General features: G+C 35.3%; 5 protein-coding genes across 16 annotated transcripts; 3 read left to right on the forward strand and 2 right to left on the reverse strand.

Annotated features, from left to right (window-relative positions):
* The first annotated feature begins 195 nt into the window (after window positions 1–195).
* Window positions 196–2,831, forward strand: LOC105950155 (protein SULFUR DEFICIENCY-INDUCED 1). The gene is made up of 4 exons (XM_012973474.2): window positions 196–532; window positions 1,384–1,596; window positions 1,709–1,864; window positions 2,186–2,831. Exons 1-4 carry the CDS (start codon window positions 419–421, stop codon window positions 2,600–2,602), a joined length of 900 nt encoding a protein of 299 aa, XP_012828928.2. The 5' UTR covers window positions 196–418; the 3' UTR covers window positions 2,603–2,831.
* A 322-nt stretch (window positions 2,832–3,153) lies between these two features.
* On the reverse strand, window positions 3,154–5,721 carry LOC105950233 (vesicle-associated membrane protein 722). Its single transcript, XM_012973580.2, has 5 exons — window positions 5,315–5,721; window positions 4,425–4,566; window positions 4,211–4,331; window positions 4,036–4,098; window positions 3,154–3,479 (listed from the first exon to the last, which is right to left on the reverse strand). Exons 1-5 carry the CDS (start codon window positions 5,502–5,504, stop codon window positions 3,333–3,335), a joined length of 663 nt encoding a protein of 220 aa, XP_012829034.1. The 5' UTR covers window positions 5,505–5,721; the 3' UTR covers window positions 3,154–3,332.
* Window positions 5,722–7,474: 1,753 nt separating this feature from the next.
* LOC105950200 (uncharacterized protein At4g13200, chloroplastic) lies at window positions 7,475–9,432 on the forward strand. Its single transcript, XM_012973532.2, has 3 exons — window positions 7,475–7,943; window positions 8,447–8,601; window positions 9,088–9,432. Exons 1-3 carry the CDS (start codon window positions 7,739–7,741, stop codon window positions 9,244–9,246), a joined length of 519 nt encoding a protein of 172 aa, XP_012828986.2. The 5' UTR covers window positions 7,475–7,738; the 3' UTR covers window positions 9,247–9,432.
* A 140-nt stretch (window positions 9,433–9,572) lies between these two features.
* Window positions 9,573–13,040, reverse strand: LOC105950198 (guanine nucleotide-binding protein-like NSN1). Its single transcript, XM_012973531.2, has 9 exons — window positions 12,796–13,040; window positions 12,400–12,644; window positions 12,117–12,210; window positions 11,821–11,994; window positions 11,457–11,683; window positions 11,067–11,331; window positions 10,797–10,976; window positions 10,160–10,371; window positions 9,573–10,051 (listed from the first exon to the last, which is right to left on the reverse strand). The coding sequence occupies exons 1-9, from the start codon at window positions 12,812–12,814 to the stop codon at window positions 9,716–9,718; spliced, it is 1,752 nt and encodes a 583-aa protein (XP_012828985.2). The 5' UTR covers window positions 12,815–13,040; the 3' UTR covers window positions 9,573–9,715.
* A 927-nt stretch (window positions 13,041–13,967) lies between these two features.
* On the forward strand, window positions 13,968–18,872 carry LOC105950212 (phosphoglycolate phosphatase). Of its 12 annotated transcripts, none has more exons than XM_088814080.1 (11): window positions 13,999–14,260; window positions 14,356–14,429; window positions 14,583–14,713; window positions 14,827–15,023; window positions 15,274–15,588; window positions 15,693–15,915; window positions 16,033–16,179; window positions 16,288–16,412; window positions 16,841–17,045; window positions 17,450–17,703; window positions 18,436–18,872. In XM_088814080.1, the coding sequence occupies exons 4-11, from the start codon at window positions 14,917–14,919 to the stop codon at window positions 18,602–18,604; spliced, it is 1,545 nt and encodes a 514-aa protein (XP_088670206.1). In that variant the 5' UTR covers window positions 13,999–14,260; window positions 14,356–14,429; window positions 14,583–14,713; window positions 14,827–14,916; the 3' UTR covers window positions 18,605–18,872. The 12 variants fall into 12 exon arrangements, with proteins under 12 accessions (XP_088670204.1, XP_088670198.1, XP_088670206.1 ...); XM_088814073.1 differs by having other exon boundaries at window positions 13,999–14,239; window positions 14,583–14,748; XM_088814077.1 differs by having other exon boundaries at window positions 13,999–14,239.
* Window positions 18,873–20,275: the final 1,403 nt, after the last annotated feature.

Raw genomic sequence — 20,275 nt, forward strand, 5'->3', positions numbered from 1 at the left:
CTCATTTACAATTTCTAAAAATGTAAAAACACGTTTGAATAGCAAAACTTCAAATGTTTTTGTGATTGTTTTCTATAATTATTTACATGATTTAATAATTAATTACAAATTGATAGTTGGTAGTAAAATTTATTTTTGAATATATTTGTATCAAAATATATATATTTGTATAATATATATATTGTATGTATGTGGTAAATATCAGTTAAAATATGAATATGGACGCTACATCGTCCAGGTTCACTTCTCTATATTCTTCAGTTGCTTCCCCGCCCGTACATATATAAAACCAACTGCCTATTTTTTCTGCATCCCAATCTCTCTCTCTCTCTCTCTCTCTCTCTCTCTCTCCTATATTCCTGTCATCGTAGAATCTTGCTTATATATATTAATTAAAGAAAAGAAAAGGAAAAAGAAAATGGAAATAGGAGTATTGAAAAATAGTAGTCCGAAGAAAGAAAAAGATAATTTTCATGTTATACACAAAGTTCCTTCTGGTGATGGCCCTTATGTTCGCGCCAAACATGCTCAGGTACGTACGGTAACCTCTCTTTTTCTTTTTCTTTTTTCTTTTTTTTTTTCTTTTTTTTCTTTTTATTTATTTTTTCTTTTTCTCGGCTGTTCAATTATGGATGGATCAAATGATTTATATGCATTGGATTTGTGTTTTATGTTCTGTTATCAGTTGACTTTTTTTTTTTTTTTTTTGATAAATGGCAATATATTGTGTTGAAAGAATTATCTATTTAAAACTATTTATACATTAACTTTTATAACTAAAAACTAAAAAGTAATACAATAGCTGAAAATGGGATAATTAACCTCTTTCATTTAATTTGCATAAAATATAAGTTGCATAATGCTCCTTAATTTCATGATACATACAAATATAAATATATTTAAATAAAAAATAAAAAATTTAAAACTCGATAAAAATTCAGACAAGCAGACCTGGCTCGAGGCGTAGGCCAATTAGGTGTATGTGCCCAAACTATTATATATTATGTTAGGACCCCATAAATTACGTATTATTATAATTAGGGCCTCCAAATTATATATATATATATATATATATATATATATATATATATATATATATAAGTTATGACTAAACAGAAAAAAAAGGCATATGGAGCTCAATTTTATAGAAAAGACAATAAAATAATAATTAATACTTATAAAAAGAAATAAAAATATTTCCCAAAAATATATACTTTTATGTTAAAAAATTAAAATAAGGATGCTAAATTTATTTTTTTAGCCTACGGGCCCCATATAGGCTTGAGCCGACCCAGACAAGTTTAATAGTAGATACTTATTATGTTGTTCAACTCGACTCAGTTCATTTACACCCCTGGTCTATCTATCTTGTGTTATCCACAGCTAGTTCAGAAGGATCAAGAGGCGGCGATAGTATGGTTTTGGAAGGCGATAAATGCCGGAGATAGAGTGGATAGTGCCCTAAAAGATATGGCCGTAGTTATGAAGCAACTCGATAGAACCGAAGAGGCAATCGAAGCTGTCAAGTCTTTTCGCGGACTTTGCTCCAGAAATGCCCAAGAATCTCTTGATAATGTCCTCATCGACTTGTACAAGGTTTATACACACACATATATTTCGTATATGCATGCATTTCTTTCATCAAATATTGTTATCAATAGCAAAGCTCGAGTATAAATGAAAACATTACGTATTTAATTTGATGCAGAAATGCGGGAAAGTTGATGAACAAATAGTGCTGCTAAAGCATAAGCTGAAGCTCATATATTTAGGAGAGGCTTTCAACGGGAAGCCGACAAAAACTGCTCGTTCTCACGGCAAGAAGTTTCAGGTTTCTATCAGTCAAGAAACATCAAGAATTCTGGTAATTATTAAGTCATAAACAGTAATAATTCAGATTGTTTCTTGTACTACTTTAGATTATAATTTCTTCGCGTTTATTGCATTCAGGCTGATTATTTTAAAAAAAATTAAGTTATCTAAATGCAGTGACGGAGCTCGGATTTTATGTCCACAAGGGCTAAATATGCACTAATTTATTAAAGGGCCGACAATGCAACAATACACGAAAAATAATAAATATATATATAAAATATTAGGAATTTGAGAAATGTTGGGGGGCATGGCCCCCTCCCCTCCCCTATGCTGGCTCCGCAACTGACTAAATGATCATTGTCTATTACAGGGAAACCTAGGATGGGCCTACATGCAGAAGTCGAATTTCATGGCAGCAGAAGTCGTGTACCGCAAGGCTCAAATGATTGATGGGGATGCCAACAAGGCACTGAATCTTTGCCAATGCCTCATCAAACAAACCCGATACGAAGAGGCCCGTTTGGTTCTTCAGGATGTTTTGCAGTTTAAGCTTCCAGGTTCGGATGACTTCAAATCGAGAAATCGGGCCAAAGAATTGGAATTGGAGTTGGAATCCAAGAATCCTGTGGGCCCGTTGCTGCCGAATCTTCTTATCCCGGGTTTGAGCTTCGAAGACGATTTTGTGGAGGCGCTCGAACGTGTAATGAATGAGAGGGGGGGCACTAGATCGAGAAGGCTACCAATATTTGAAGAAATTTCTCAGTATAGAGATCAGTTGGCTTGTTAATTTTATTTAATTTTCAACTCTTTTTTTTTCTTACAGCATGTTAGTTGTTGTCAAAGGTGTGTGTGTGTGTGTGTGCGCGAAAATGGAGAAGTGAGGGTATAGATGTTGGGAGATGCAAGAATTGTTAGATAGGAGAAATGTTGTTTGAATAATGATCCCAATTAAGGTTGTATATGTACATATTTTTATTTGGGATTTTTAGTTTGGAAAAGGGAATTAATGTTTATTGTATGTCGATTTATCTATTTCAATGCAAATTATAAAACTCTACAAACAATCGGACTATTCTATGCTATTCCCGGTAGATCTTTACCATTCATATACACGCAAACACACACACACAACACATTAGTTTGTGAAGATCAATGGTAAAAAAATCACTCGGTATAGTCTTCACCAGGTATAGCATATAAACAACCCACACAATATTAGAACAAGAACTAATAATAAGTGTCTAAATCGAGGACCCATTCGGATCTAAGTAGAGAAACATAGCAAAACTGAACACTATATTTTGCACTAAATCTTACCTGAAAGGAAGAAACACAGCATCGCAAACTTCACGCTTCTGCTAATATATCGAGATGAATTCAGAAATACACACTATACAAGTACACTATTATATCTCACAAAAATACAAAATACAACGAAAAGTAAAACCTGTCACCGAAAAATTTAGGGGTACAAAGAGTTGGATGATGAAAAGCAATATCGAAAAATAGAAGAGAAGTTAATTGCATTTGAATCCACCACAGATTGATAAAATGATGATTAAGATCAAGGCCACGATAATTCCGAGAACAATCAGCTTTATCTTCATATTCTGGAACCACATCTTTCTCCTCATCTGTGTTCCTTGTGTCCTAAAATCTTGTGCCTGTGAAAAAAATAACCCGAAAATGCATATCAATGATTGATTACCATAAGTAATTCAGGTTACTGCTAAGGATACAGTACACTAACATAGAATCCCAAAACAAAATCACATCAACACGGAACATATAGAAAGAACAGATAATATGAAACAAAAAACAACATAAATAATTGAAAAGCTGAACAAGCAATATGATTTATAAGCCGGAGGAGATGTAATTGGCAAACCAGGCTATCAGGCAGTAATCGAACCACCAATCAACATAGAAAATACCAACACAACAGGGCAAAATTTATTCAAAGAGAACGTATCAAAATGTAAGCAATGAAATTGTTGCTTTCATACATTAGAGCTGCGGTTGATATTTTAGCATAGCTGCTCCATCAGATGATTATAGGCATTCTTTTCATTTGTAGCAACAGTCTTTCATTGATTTGTATTTTATGAAAATCAAATATACTAATTATAGAGGCAACTATCTATTCAATATGTAAAACACAGAGTTACATGTTTTATAATCCATCCCAACAAATGATAAATATAACACAATCGAACAGACCTGAGAGCGGAGATTCTCAGTTTTATCCACCAGAAGCTCGATTTTCTCTCCACGATCAAGAACCTGAAAGGACAAAAGACTTGATAGTGAATCACACACCATTTATAAAAAAATTATCTAAAATAGAACATTTTCAAGAGAAAATAATAGAAGAAACTGTAAGAAAATTATTCACCTTCTCGATGTTTTCCATCATCACCCCTTTAACTTCTGAAACCTGAGCTTTCACCTTCGCCATCTTACTGACCTCCTCTGGATGATCCACACAGTACTGCATTTGCTCCTTCAATTTGGGCCTGAGTAGTCGTAGTAAGTTATGATTGTCCACTATGAAAGTTATAAATCAGGACATAATAAAGAAGAAAACAGGAACTAATCAAGAATATTACCCAAACTCTTTCTTCAGGCTGTTGGCAACAGCTGTGGCAGCTTTCCCTCCACCATATTTCTTGGTAAAATCATCCTTAATTCGCTCAAGATACGCAATCGGAATCTGTCTTCCAACAGATTCAACCGCGACAACACAAAATGCTGCCATTCAAAAACACGAATCATTAGGACACAAACAGGGAAAATTGGAAAAGGGAACACAGGGAAAAAAATGTTTATGCAAGAATCGGCCCATAACTATATACTTCTTAAAAAAACAGAACATATCCTCGAGCATTTCTGATAAAGTAACAACCAGACCCTCAAATCCAAGCAACCTTTCGTCAATTAAGTTTAGGAAAATATCAGCCAAATGAATCCTATAGAAATTAATGAGTAGAAGTCTCCGTAAACTATACACTCGAAATGCAGTGTTGAAATCCAAAAACTAGGTACTGTAAGAATGATTTAGCATTAATAAAACTCAGATCAATCTAAATCATATCAACAACGCTTATTTCCCCAGACAAATTTTTTGAGATGATATTTTGAAAATCAAATGATTGGCCATGTAGAACTTGCAATAATCCTGTTTTTGCTTATACGCTAGTTTTCCGATTTAGCTCATTTAACCATTTAGAATGAAATCACATCTCTAGCACCATAAATCCGATCGAGAACAATAACCAACTAATTGAGAATGTAGTCAACGAGAGATATTCAGTCAACTAAGATCTGACTTCATTTGCACACAAAACCACATAACAAAACCGAAAAATCTGTAAATCTCCGATTATTGACGGTCAATCAAACAAAATCTCATAGATAACGCAACAATCCGATTGAAGAAACGAATCAAATACAAGAGCAAACAGATCAGGAAAAAAAAAGAAAAGGAGGCGCCGCTTACTGAATCCATCCTCAACGAGGTAGTTGAAGGTGTGTCCGTCGCAGTTGTAGGTGAACTTGTTGTTGGTGGCGGGGAGTTTCTGGAGGCACTGAGCGGCGATTCCGGTGAAGTTCCCGGAGAACTCAGTGTAATCGGCGAGGATGACAGTCCCACGCGCCGCGAAACTGTAAATCAGCGATTGCTGCCCCATTTCTATTCCTCCGTCTCTCTTGGCTAAACCCTAGGTCCAGCTTTGTATTTCTATATTTTCGTAACTGTAGATTGTAGAGAGAGAGAGAGAGGAAAGAGGGGAGAAAAGTCGAAAGCGTGGAGATGGGGGGACGACGATTTTGGGTTTCTAGAGAGAGAAAATGGGAAATTTATACCATTCTTTATGTTGTGTTGTGTGTGTGAGTGAAACGTTTGGTGCGAGTTGTTAAACCACTATTGTCCTTCTGTAGCATAAGAAATTACGATGTATGCCACGCTCACCACTCACCAGGTGTTACTTGTTTGCCGGTGGCCACCGTGGCTGTTTTTTAAATTTTTGAAATTTGCCGATTTTCGTGATTTCGATTAATATAATTCCATTTTAGGACAGTTTGATCATTTGATTTATGAATTTTTGAATAATTTTTTTTATTGAAATTGGAAATATATGATTAGGGGTGGGCATTCGGGTCGGGTTATTCGGGTATAACCCGACCCGGTCGGGTAATACCCGACCGGATCGGGTAATTTTTTACGTAACCGGGTTTTTCCCGGGTTCGGGTACCCGGTGCTCCCAAACCGGGTCGGGTCCGGGTATTAGAAATCCTACCCGGGTACCCGACCGGGTACCCGGTTGAATATTTTTTTTTTTTTTTTTTTTTTATATACATATATATATATATATATATATATATATATATATATATATATATATATGTCTGTAGATATATGTATATGTTAAATAAAATTAGTTACTTTTATTTTTCTAAAAAAAAAAAAAAAAAAAAAAAAAAAAAAAAGAGGAAAATAGTAAAACCCGAACCCGACCCGAACCCGACCCGAGATAACCGGGTACCCGGCAACCGGGTACCCGGTTATTTCGGGTCGGGTTCGGGTAATTTTTTTTTTGCAAAAAACCCGAATAACCCGACCCGAATAACCCGAATAACCCGACCCGACCCGAATGCCCACCCCTATATATGATATACTGGTTTCGATTTTATTTTTCACATTAAGAAAATTAATAAATATTCATGGATTCTAGGAAAAAAAATAAGTGACTAAAATACCCTTCTCGTGAATTGTTTTAGTATTAATTAATGCAATTTCTCAACTAATTATTAGTATTAAGAATAAAATTGATTAAAATTAAATGAAAAATACACTAGATGATGCATCATTTGAATTGTAAAGTGGTAAATAAAAATAAAAAGTAAGAAAAAACTCCGAAATAACAACAAATTAAGACGAACTAACAATAAACCAAGAACATAAAAGTTTAAATTTAAATTTGAATATTTTCAGTTAAAAATAAATTTGTGGGAAGGTATCTTTACTATTTTTAAAAATATGGGTAAATTATGCGGGTTATTCTTTGAGATAAGGTCAAATTAAAAAGAAAATATATATATATATATATATATATATATATATATATATATATATATATATATATATATATATATATATATATATTGTTAGGATAATTACAACTATCCCCTCGACTATGAATCTTCTTAGTCGTTCACCCATATGGTATTAAATTCAACATAATTTTTTAAATTTGTCGAACGTTCTCTAGTTTGTACCCGTTTTGTACAAAAATGCAGTTTATAATGCACCACAATCTGATATTTACAAGCCACGAGACACATCTTCTGATCATCTTGTGTTCACCCGTGGAGCTCGAATATGATAAAATGGGTAAAAAAATAGAGAATATTCCACTAAATTTGACACCGTATAAGGTCGACGTATAAGAATATTCATAATTGAATTACCTAAACATAATGGACGTTGTAGGGGTGTGGTCGTAGCTTACAAAATATTTATGAAGGTTCTCTAAACAATTAGATCTAACCTCAAGGAGAACAATGTAAACTTATTAAGTGGGTTGAACTTGAAATAATTTCGCGGGGGTCTTTTTGCAATAAAATAAGTAATTGTTGGGTAAGTCTGCAATTTCCTCGTGAGCGTGGAGAGTGGGAGAAAACTAAACTAAAAAAAACCCAGACAAGCAAACGAAGCATCAAAAGGGGCAGCTGTGTGTGCCTTTTTATAATAAACAAAAACTAATTGCACTTAATTTCAATATCCCAAAAAAAAAAAAAAAAAAAAAAAAAAAAAAAATTATTTATACTACTGCTCCAGAAGAAGAAGAAGACGAGTAGAGAGAGAAAGAAACAGCAGCAGAAACACAAGAGAGAGAGAGAGAGAAGAAGAAGAGAGAGAAAGATGGATAGAGGAGTGATAGCATCGCATTCAGTATCTTCAATTCCTCGTATTCCATCTATAATCGGTCAACGCCGCCGCTGCAGTGTTGTTATCCCCTCTGCCTCGCGTCAGAATCCCTTGTTTCTTTCGACTATCAACCCCGTCTCAATTGGCTTGCTCAATTTACCTAGGATTAATTTCCTGTGCAAAAGTACTGCCGATTCGGGTACAATTTTTTTTTTTTTAAATGTTTTTAATTTACTGTGCAAAAGTTCAATTCCATGTCGTATAATTTTTGTTTGATACAGAGTTGACTTTGCATCATTTTTGTGTTTTTTTTTTTTTGTCTGATTTGAAATCTGGATATTTGAATTATAAAAAAAAAAGAAAAAGATAAAAAAACACACGCACACACACACACACACACAAAAATTGAAGATTTTTGGAGGATATTTGAATCTGGATCTTTCGGTCAATCTCTTGGTGAAAATTGTTGCTTTTTTGTTTAAAATATGATCGGAATCGGGGCTTTTCGTGTTGACATGTTCTTAGTTTGACTTCTTGGAGGATCTCAAGCTAGATTTCAAAAGTGCCTCTTATTGCATTTTCCAACAGAATGAAAACTATATATTTTCACTAAAAATCAGTATCTTTTACATTACTTCTTTTAGTGTTCATAATTAATATTCGTGACCAGAAAATTAAAAAAAATGCACCATATTTTTGCAGGGGAGAATGAGAGCAAAACAGTTTTGGATGCATTTTTCTTGGGGAAGGCTCTAGGAGAAGTAATTAACGAGCGAATAGAGTCAACCGTGGGCGAGTTTCTGAGCGTAATTGGCAGATTGCAAGCTGAGCAGCAAAAACATGTGTCTGAATTCCAGGTATGTGTATCCGTATCAAGCGTGGTGGTTGTAATAAGACTACATAAATAATTAAAAAAATATATATATTTGCATGTTTTACTTATTTATATGTTTTTAGAATTTGGAAGTCTCTTGATAGATGCATGTGCTGCACATGTGTTGTCCCACTATTGTTAACGATATCCCACCAGCTTTTCCGTCTCTACTTTCCCAATATGTTATATTCGCCAATTAAATCGATCTGTCTTGTTAAGTTACAAAGAGCAAGAATCTATAATTGGCTGCATTATTCTCTTCTTAATTCTTGGAATACTAACATAATCCTCGAATTTGAACATGTTCAGCTTGTCTAGAAATAGTTATTTATTCCGATAATGGCATCTTTGCAAAAGTTACTTGAAATACTGCAATTTTGAATGAGTTTTTCTGCTTATAGACTATAATGAAGTTTAAATAGAAAAATAATAATAAATAAATTGTAACTTGAACCGATGAAATGGGCAGGAGGAGGTGTTGGAGAAGGCTAGACGAGCGAAAGAGCAAGCTTCGAGGGATGCTGTGGAAGCAAAAGGCGTAATTCCAAACGCGACTGTGATTTCTGCAGCTGCAACTTCAGTGTCAAAGCATACCAAGGAAGACCCTTTTTCCAAGGGTACCAAATAAGGATTCATTTACTAGTTATTTATTCATCGTATCGAACAGTATAGTAAGACATTGTCTGTCGATTATATACCAGGTCGTCAAATAAATTATGCGTCTATTGAATTACTACCGTTTTCTCTAATGAAATATAAAAGACCTCACACTCGATATATAAGAACATCGACTGCATTGCATATTTGATCGTAACCGAATGACTACACAATGTTTTTGGTACCAGGATTATTTGAAGCTATTACAATTAGACTCTCAAAAACACATACATATATTGTATCGATGGCTATCGAAATACCCGATCATTTCCGTTTCAATCTCTACTATTCAAGACATAATAATACTTGCTTTGCTATTAAGAAAAAAAGAGAGTACATAAAGTTGATGAATACAGGAGCAACATTTTTAAATCCCACAAAAATTCGTTGATAAAATTAAACGGTCTATTTCTTCTTTTCGAACTTTTTCTTTTTTTCATTTATTCCTTGTCCATGTCTACAACAGAAGGCAGCTCAACTTTGTTCTCATTTTCTCTACCATCCTCGTCAGTATCCATGGCTGACGATTTCTTAACGTAATCAACCTTAAAGTCATAATCATCATTCCCATCACCTTCCTTTGCTGGTGTCTGAACTTCCTTTTTCCGTCTTTTCTTCTCCGCTTTTTTCACCTTGGAATTTAGCATGCCTTCCTCTGCATATAGCTTCTCGTTTTGCTTGTTAATGCCAGATTTCTCCTTCGGCACCGCATTTTCTTCTGCATTTTCCATGGGATGGTCGCCCTCCATTGGAGCTTCCTCTAATGGTTCATCATCCTGCATATAGATAGCTTATTATAAATCTGAAATATTCTCCATATATTGTGCTGATTGTGCTGATTTTAGAGATCCAGTAATAACTAAGCATGGATATAGATGACGAACCTCAAGCATCGTCATGTCAAAATTTACGGGGCAATTTGAAGGGATTTCAACAGGGTTTAAATCGTTAGCAGATTTCAAGCTTCCTATAAATGATGATTCACCGTCATAAACTTCATCCACATTGAACTTCTTTGCAAGTTCGGGTACGATCTTTGCCTCGGAAGGCTCCTCTACATTCCTCTGGGGAGGCATGGTATAATATGGAATTTTACCTGCAGGTACAAAAAGCAAATTAAATACCAATTTTAGATCATAGTTGGCTTGCATTTACAAGCTAATAAAGAATTGATCTTTTATCTGCTCTCACTCCGATTAAGTATATCCAATAACAACTGAACTTAAGCAGAACTTTCATTTGTTTTTCAGCTTTCACTTCTTCTTCACGGGGTAATATTTAAAAAAAGAAGACACATAATTATATAGTTTTCAAGAATGGGTTTAGCACATCAGAAACTGTCAGAATTAAGTGCCACCAAAATTTCCATCTGCCCCTTTAAGCTAAATTTTCTATTTCTCGTAATATTAAACTCCCAAACATTATGACCACTGGTCACCTTTCAGATCAAATTATGACTGCATTCTAAAAAATACCAATCTTTCGATGCATATTTGAAAGGTGGAAAAAATAAACTAATACCTTCATTCCAGTCACGCAAAACAATCCTTGCAGCAGTGTCAACATCTACAATGCCACCCTTCTTGAGCTTTCCCCTCACAGTACCAACCTTCTGAAGGAAGTCATCAACAGAATCAAAACTTGGGACCTTGTATAACGTTACCAGTACTCTCTCTGGACAAAGCTTCAGAATTTCCGTAACTGCTCGATCAGTAAGCAACGCACGTTGTAAGTACATAATAATACAGCAGTAACTAAGAAGCAAAAGCCCAGAGAAAGGTATGCACTAACCAGGACCAATCGGATCGGCCAATTTTTCAATTCGTTTGCAATTTCTAAGAGCAATGGACGCATCATTTTCTGTAGATTTAAGCATCACAACCCCGGGGCAGTCTAGTAATTTAACGTTACTATCCAGATGAACCTCTTGCATAGATCTCGTCAAACCAGGAGTAGCACCAACATTGACAACATGGGATCTTTTCAAACTATTGATTAGACTACTTTTACCAACATTAGGCAGTCCGATGATCCCCACAGTGATGGATTTTTTTATCTGAATCAAGAAATGCGCGTCCACATAGTAAAAAAACAAATAAAACGAATGAAGTACGCACATAAAAAAAGACTACTATTGATATTCTAACAAAGCCAAGTCATCAATGGAACTTTTAATAGTACCTCGAAGCTTCTTGAGTAGTTTTTCAGCAATTTTATCAGAGTTTCAGCTCCTAGACAGTCACTTGTTTGCAGAAGACTTTGTGAATTCACAGACTTGTTACCCTTTGGAGCACGTTTCCACCCAAGGTTCGCTTTTTGTTCTTGTGTGCTGCATTTAAATGCAACTGCTGGTAATTCCTCCCTAAGATACTTGAGCCACTTTTCAACAGACTCACGAGGGACAAGATCTGCAATGTAAACAACCAAAGTTGTCAAGTGCTTGCATTATGTAACATATATTCTTTAAACATTAACTAAAAGTGGCGGTCAAATAATTCATCCCTCAAAATGACAAACACATGGAAAGTGTGACAAACGAGCATACCAATTTTATTGAGGAGTAAAACAAGATGCTTATCAGGCCCTGAACTCATCACCATCTTTTCCATGTCGACACAGCGTGTACCGATGGGATCTCGAGCATCAAGAACTTCCAATATGACATCAGAAGCATCAATGACTTTGACCAACTCCTTGTAGAAAGTCTTCTCTTGGCTTTCTGCAATAAGGTTTAAAAAAAATTGGTTTAAAACAAAATTGAGAAAACACAATTATATCGACAGCCAAAAATCCCCCCATTTTCATTTTCGGTATTCACCAGTGCTAAAAAGTTTCGCATACCCGGTTTCTTAACAATTCCAGCGGCATTTTCAGAGACAGCACTAGGTTCTTCGGCATCTTCATCATCGAGCAGGCCCAATTTCCTCTTCGCTCGCTTCATCCAAATTAAAAATACATACACATAAACAAATTAAACCAACTGCAACAATGAAAACTCGAACACTACGAAAATGCAACCAACACAAACTCCCAGTGGAGCAAAAAACCTCCATAGAAACACATGTAAATGGAACAATAACAGCTAAATTGAACAAAAAAAAGTATGAAAAAAAAGAAATAATACCCTCTCCCTACGAGCCTCTTTCTTCTCCTCAATCGCTTGGAGAGCGCGTTCGCGGCGCACTTCTAGGGCTTTGAGCTCCTGCTCCTTGAAAGGCCAGTCATTGGGGATTCCGGGATCCTTCTCTACTTTGGGTCTCTTACTCAGACCTAATTTCTTAGCATCTTTAGCTTTCTTCTTGTGGTGCTCCTTCACTTTCCTTATAATCTTGTACTTCTTCTTCAACGAAGTCCTCTTACTCTTGCTCTCTGAGATTAAAAACAAAAAACCAAAAATTGAATCCACAGTTATTGATTATTATTAGAAAACACAGAAAAAAAAAAGAAGACGGTGAATTTGCGCGCGTGGTGGAAAGACGCAGTGGATTCGTGTGTGCGTGAATTGAACATTTGACTGTACTTTTGCTTCTCTTCGGCATGTTTACGTTTCCGGCGAGAGAGAAGGTGGAGAGTGGGAAGAGGGAGAAGGGGATTAGGGTTTTAGGTTTGGGATTTTGGTGGCGGACCAAAATCTTTCAAAAGTTATTTCCCAAAAAATATTAAATATTAACCAAAAACAGAAAAAGATATTAAAAATATAAAATGGAGCTGGGCGGGCCGTCGATCTATGTGGGTCGGGTCGGGTCCGATTAAAAAAATGAACTTACCAAATCAGACGAAATTAGTATTTTTATCTTTATTTTTACCTACCCTAAGTGAAAAATTAGTTACAATTTCATTTCAATATCAGAAATTTTATTTTATGATTTAAATTAGCAGAATTCGAAAATTCTATTCTTTATTTTTCTAGACTGTAAAAAATTAATAATAACTATATTATAATGTGTCGAAATAAACTGTTTGTTTTTTGAATTTTTCAATTCATAGAACGACTTCGTTTGGACTGTAGAAGAAGAGCTACACGTTTCTTCAAGTTATTAAGTGTTTTCAATTTAATATAGAAGGTAGAACTACGGCGAACAGCTCTACATAGAAGGGCCTCAAGCACGTGAGTCCGAATCTTTTGTCTGTTGCTTAACAATTTACGCGTAATTTATAGTTTAGTTAAGTTAAATTAAAGCAGCGTAGCTTTATCTATTTTAGAACGCAAGTTGTTTGTTCTTACTCCAGAAAACACTACCTATCTTTATTTCCATCTTTTTTTCTCTTGTTTTGTTTGTCGATTTACGATTATCCCTTAAATCATAACATATAAATTTAGTTTCTAAGAAGAAATTATAATCTTCATAATTATTTTATTATAATCTTCATAATTACTTTTTAAAAATTAAATCAAGTCGAAAATTTGGAATCTCATATATATTCCAAGCTTCATAAAACAATCTTCAAGAAAACCAGAAATCGATTTTTTTATTCGGTAATTCAAAAAAAAAATAAAAAAATTTATTATTTCAAAATCCAAAAATCTCGTTCCAATTTTCACCCCTAAATAAACCCTAAAGTACATACCTGGGCCCTGATCCTAACTTCTGGGTAATGAGATCCAAATACAGATTTAATTTATTCGGGCTATAAAATTTTCCAAGGCCCAATTAGGGAAAGCCCGAGCCCATTACCGAATTTCATCTTTGTAAGCTCAGCCACCAGCTGCTTTTGAAGCTTCGACGTATGTCAACATCGGCATTGGTTCTCTCCTTTTGTATTGTCCGTTAATAATAAAAATTCAATTCCATGTGAAAAACCAGGTTCGCACATACCCAATCCTTCTCTCCTCCACCACTTAGCGGCTGCGCAATTTTGCCAGAAGAAAAAAAAAAAAAAACCCCTTAATTTCTGTTGAGTTTTCTCGCCATTGATTTAAAATCTAGGGTTTCTTTTGTTGGCGAGGATTCAAATTCAGCTTGGTAACTCTTGTTGACGAATATGTACATTTTATTTTGTTGTTTTTTTCTTTACTAGTAAAGCTGAGCTGAGTTGCTCGCGTGATGTGATTTACAATTTTTTTTTTTCGGAGTATCAGGGAAGAATTCAGGGATCGGGATGTGATGTTTTTATTATGAAAAATGTGAATCAATTGCATTACAGATTCAGAAAGTTGAGTGTCCGTGCAATTAAATTGTTTATTTTCTGTTATTCCACTATATGCTTCGGATTGATGTTTTTTGCACTATGTTATTATGGAAAGTTTATGTTTTTTTGAATTGCGCTGTTTGTTCTAAGTTAGAATTTATTTTGGGCTTTCTCTAGGAAAATGAATGGGCACCCTCCTTTTAGAGATAATTTTCCTATCCAATGTTGACCCAAGCAAATAGTGAAATGGAATATCTTTTGGTCGTGCGATTATTCAGTATTCCACTTTAAAACGAGAGCTGTGAAATGTATGTACATTTATAGAAATGGGATAGCTAATATGGTATGTTCCACATTTTTTTTGCATAGACAATATACGTTCTCGTTTTTTATGCAGTTATATACTTTCGTGATTGTGTAGGTGCTCATTTGAAGCTGAGGAAAGATCCAGCATTTTCCGCAATGTATATAAGCCATAGAATGTACTGATAAGTAGTAAGAAACCTCTGGAATGGCAGAATATGTGGCCATTCCATCCAAAGTCAAGCTGCACTTTAATGGGAATGTCTTAGAAGAGCAACTCGTTCTGGCCAAAACTTCGCATCTTCAAGCAAGAAGGTTTCACTTACCTGCTCTATAACTATAAATTGCCTTATGATATGCATTGTCTCTACAATGCAGTAAATTATCATGCTTGATTCGTATTTTTGTCTTAGTCCTATCTATTATTTTAATTGTCACATCACATCTAAATAAGGAACTTCATGCAAGTTCTGCATCTGCCTCCACAAGATAAAATATAGATGTAATTTTATTAGCAGTTTCAGTAATTGTTAACTACATTTTTACCTATTATTTCTTCTATTAGGAGCTTCTATTGTCGGAATAATAATGTTTACCGGCTCTCATCATGGAAGGCCCTCAAGCATGCTCCTCACTCAAAAATCCTAAAGGGAAGTCCGGGTTGGAGGACTCCTATGACATGTTGTTCGAGTGCCCTAGCCAGTGCTAATAGTGTACTTGCTTCTGACTGGGTCCCTTTGATGGACCAAATCCTTCTTTTAGCAAGCATAACTCTTACATATATGGCTGGTGTAATTCCTGCTGAGAAGTCACCATATAGCACTCAAACGAGCACACCGCTTGTTGATGTTGTCCCTGGAAACTCTTCCTCCTCGGGTAGGTAAGGAAGGTTAGTGGGTGAAATCTTATTATGGGTTGGCAAATATCTCTATTTGTCTGGAGATAGAAGTTCCTTTATTGAGATACTGTCTTATATGATTGCAGTGGAGTGACAAATGACGGTGAGGTTCGGTTGCAGTTTGCTTGGGATGTTGTGAAACGCAAGCTAGTGGATTCCTTATCTGCTGTTAAGAATGGGGTCAATTTAAGTGAAAGACTTTCCGAGATTGAACAAAAACCTGCAAAACAGCCTTCAAGTTTGTCTGCTATTGCTGAGGGTCCTAGAATAAGATTGTTGTGGGCATCGTTTCAGTGTCTCAACAAAGAGGCATGCACTTTCTGTTTTGTTACATCTTGCTTCTTTTGGTTTTCCCTTTGCATGCTGTTCAGTGTTTTTCTTCCTCCACCATGAAAGGGTTCTTCTCAATTCAATTATCTCCTTCAGGTGGCAAGTATATGTACAAACCCTTCTACGAATTCAAAAAGTGATTTATTGGCTGTCTTTGCTGAAATTATTCAAAAGTGCTGCCAGCCTGTATGCATGGCATGGCTGGAAGAGGAGCTTCGCCTTATCTCCAGTAAACCTGACAAGGCATGTTATCTAGCTCAACAAACACCGGAGCACAAGATATATAAGTTGTTTGAAAGAAGAAATATAGTAGCCATAACTATACTTTCTTTGTTTTATGTCCTCTTTCAGGAACTTCTTTCTTTGGCAGAAGATAAGTTGAATGGATATGGCAGCATCATTCAAAGTATTATAAAGTTGGGCAAGGAGGATCTATACGCGGAGTTAGTATATGCCCTTAAATTCGGTTCTTCCAGGTACGAAGGAGCAGCAAAGTTTGTTTTTGCGGCAGTTTTAGTAGTTGGTTCTTGTCTATGTTTCAATTTCACATGCTTTTCTACTGTTTGGCTACATTTTCATCTTATCCCTTAGAAAATTATATTTCTTTTAGTTATCGCTTTTTCTTGTTTTCTGATGAGCATCTCATTGTATTCCTAAATCGATTAAGATAGGAGATGTGACAATTAAAGTTAAAATAACTATTGATGGCACAGCCGCAAATCCAGAAACATGATTGCTGCAACGAATACATGTTAAGAAAGTTTTTGGAAGTTTCTGATTCTTGACCCTTCTCTTTCATCCGTCTCTTTCATCAGACTGTTTGGTGCAATGATTTTTCCTGTATTTGATTGAGGAATACCTTTTTCTTAGTTCTGTTTATCATTATCTTGGTATGTTTTGACAGGAAAGGCGGCTATTATAACTCTAGCTTATTTATCCAGCACGGGGTAGACATATTAGAAGACTTGCTGATCACATTAGCCGATGGCATTGCAAGCATGTATTTGGAACTTATATCTGTGGATAGTAGCTTGTCCAATGAAATGAACAACCTTGGTTTGAGCTTGTGTACCCTGTCCACCCGAGCACTTCAGAGATTACGCAATGAAGTATGACTTTTACCTTTTCCCTTTTTCTCGTTTTGGGTTGTCAGTCATTTTTCCATAGTACAAGTATACTGTATCAATTCTCAGTTCTGAAGATAACATCAAAATAAGCATCATGTTGTAGATCCTTATCCTCTCTAGAAGGTGGTAAGAGCTACACTACATAAATGTGTAATTCTTCGAGGCTCGTTCCTATCTTGATCTAGTATAACGAATTTCATGAAATGTGAAGCATAAAAGTCCTGTAAACAGTAAACCCGCAGACGTCTCAATTAACGTAGATTGTATAATGTGGGATATGAATATGATCTAAAGATTGTAAGATAGTGTTAGTGAAGATGAGGTGCTTAGTATATTTATCTAGTGTTACATAATCATGAAAGGCAAGGGGTATCTGGTTATAACAGGTGGCGCTACATCAGTGGATGCATCAGAACATGGAAGCAGTGGTATCTATGTTTGAAGACCGATTTGACCTTTGCACGCTTCAAAGTCAACTGGTTGAAGAATCTAGCAGCAGCGAGGCTGAAAATTTTGGTTGGTGGAAGAAGCTCAGCATCAACAGATCAGGACCTGTATCATCGTCATTGCAATTTGTTGCGATCAACCAAATCTCTATACCTGTTAAAAGGACCATGGAATTAAGGGCCTTGACTGGGTGGTATGTTCTACTCCGTTTTACCATCTTATTTATTCTCCTTAAATTACTGCAATTCATGTCACTATTGCATGTTGTGATATTCAATATATATATATATATATATATATATATATATATATATATATATATATATATATATATATATATATATATATATATATATATCCTCAGCATCGGGCATCATGTAACATATTATTTAATTATGTACCTATTGCGTCCTAAATTACTGGTTTTATTCACGTGATTAATTTCGGGAAGTCTGGAATGTGGAAATGGAGGTTCTTATCCGGCTATATTATATGAAACTACCTTGTTATTATGGGAAGATTACTTGAGTTCAGGGTCAACTTTCCTGCTATTCAGAAAAGATAGAGAAGATATTCGTGATTTAGTCCAAATTTTGTCTAAAGTACATGACTTTCACGTTTTCCTTCTTTACCCCTGTATTTTCATGCATAAGGTCAAGGGGGTTGGTCATCCAAATTCCCATCTCCAGTAGGTACCGACTGAGTGTTGTTCTTGGGATTTTTTCAGACGTCGATACAATAATTGTACTGACAAATGTTATTCCTGCATTTTAATCTTGAAAGTTTTCATTACTTTGTTAATTGTTACATGTCGAAATACGTTTCCAGTTTCTTTCTTTCTCGATGCTCACGTTAACGGAACTAGTAAAGGCAAAGAAGTAGAAATTCCTACTTAAGTTCGATACATTTTTCATTTCACTTGCAGGAAATACTACTTCAGCCTCTTCCTAGAACTGGCTGACATCACCATGCCGTTTGTAAGAACGGTTGTTACGAAAGCCAGTGATGCCATCTCGTTCTTTTTAGTCTGCTTGATAGGAAGGTCCGTGGGGCTAATCTACTCTGGAATTAGGAACTCCTTAAGGCGGAAGTGAGTTTCTATTCGATCTTTTCTCTTTTCGTATGGGAATTTTAGCCTAGCCCCCCCATTGATAATGGTTCTTGCATTTGTTGTGTGTTGGTATATTTAAGCTTTTGCCTTAGATTTAGTTTCTTTTTGCCTGCAGTGCAACTGTATTCACAATATGTACCTTCTTTTAATTTGTGAAGAGCTATTACTTTATTTGACAACCTATTTATGTACGTTGTCATCAATGTAACAAGATATCGTGCATGAATAAAATAATGAGGATTTTTATGTAAGATTTTTTTTTCTTTTTTTTTTTAAATTTTTTTTTTTTTTTTTTTTTTTTTTATTGTGGGGGACATGGGAAAAGACAGGCAATAGCTAATTTAATATTAGATACAAAAGCAAAATTGCAATTCAGAAGATAATCCTTGTGCCCTACCATCTTTACACAACATAATATCTTTTGAAAAAGGAAGTTCTGAATTAATCAATTTCTTGTGTTCCCATTGTATATAAGAATGAAATGAACACGAACATAGAAGCTATGAGTAGCATCGCTTCAACAAAGGGGCTTAGATTTCTATTAACGGCTCAGTTTTATTTGTCACTTTTTCCTCGTCCAGAATCCACCGGCGGTGGCTCCATCAACTCACATAAAGCACAAATCACCTAGAAACCCTAAGCCGTCTGGTCAAAGTTCTTACTCATAGTCCCAAACCTACTAGATTTGAACTATCTCACTCGTTCACCAAAGAACATAAACTTGAAACTAGGAATATATTCAATCTCTCTCTCTCTCTCTGTACAAAACCATCGTCATAGTCAAACGGATGTGTTGCCCGAAAATGCCAATGTGTATTCAATCTTGTATAAGGTGTCCCATCGAGGGGCAAATAAACAGTGAACGCAAAAGTGATCAGACGTCATGAAAAAAAAAAAAAAAACACAATTAGGGGGAGGGAAAGTGGGATGATTATAATACACGACAATTTGTCTTTATATTTCTCAAAATATATGTAATCACATCCTTAATTAGCTTGTTGTTACATTCAGGCTATTAATTATTGTGTAATTATTACTAAATAGTTTGCCTAAAAAAAATGTATGATGGGGGTGTCAAGCATGTGTTTGTTTAGTGGGATTTCTTTGAGGTCTGCTGCATGTAATGTGGGCCCTGCCCCATTTTTATTTATTTTCTTTTTATAGCTGCTTTATTCTGCTTTAGTGAAAGTAGCAGCACCTGACAACATTTGGGCAAGTTATGTTATAATTCACGTTGATTGAGAAAAGCTATTTTGTTCAAGATTGACATACATTATATTTGTACGTACACTTTGATGTTCATAGATAAGATTTTTGATAATTGCTGTCTACTGACATCAATTTTGTATGAATTTAGGGTCAGAATAGTGTGAGTATCTCTGATCTTGTTTTCAGCTCTATTAACTTAGAATTAATTACTATTACTACACCTAGGAAAAACCAAAACACCACCATCAAGATATATAGCTAGATACTCTCTCCCACTAACGAAGCCAGAAATTATACACGCATTCTTTTTATATGATTTGTATATAAAATGATAGGGATCTAAGAAATGATGCGAGCCGGGGCCCCCGACCCTATGCAGGCTCCACCACTGCGGTCTCTTCCTAGAGAAAAAAGTTGAACACAAAATTCCTAATATTTGGTGACT

This window comes from Erythranthe guttata, chromosome 14 (assembly GCF_056151865.1).
Source record: "Erythranthe guttata isolate IM_541 chromosome 14, IM_541, whole genome shotgun sequence".
Classification (NCBI taxonomy): Eukaryota; Viridiplantae; Streptophyta; class Magnoliopsida; order Lamiales; family Phrymaceae; genus Erythranthe; species Erythranthe guttata.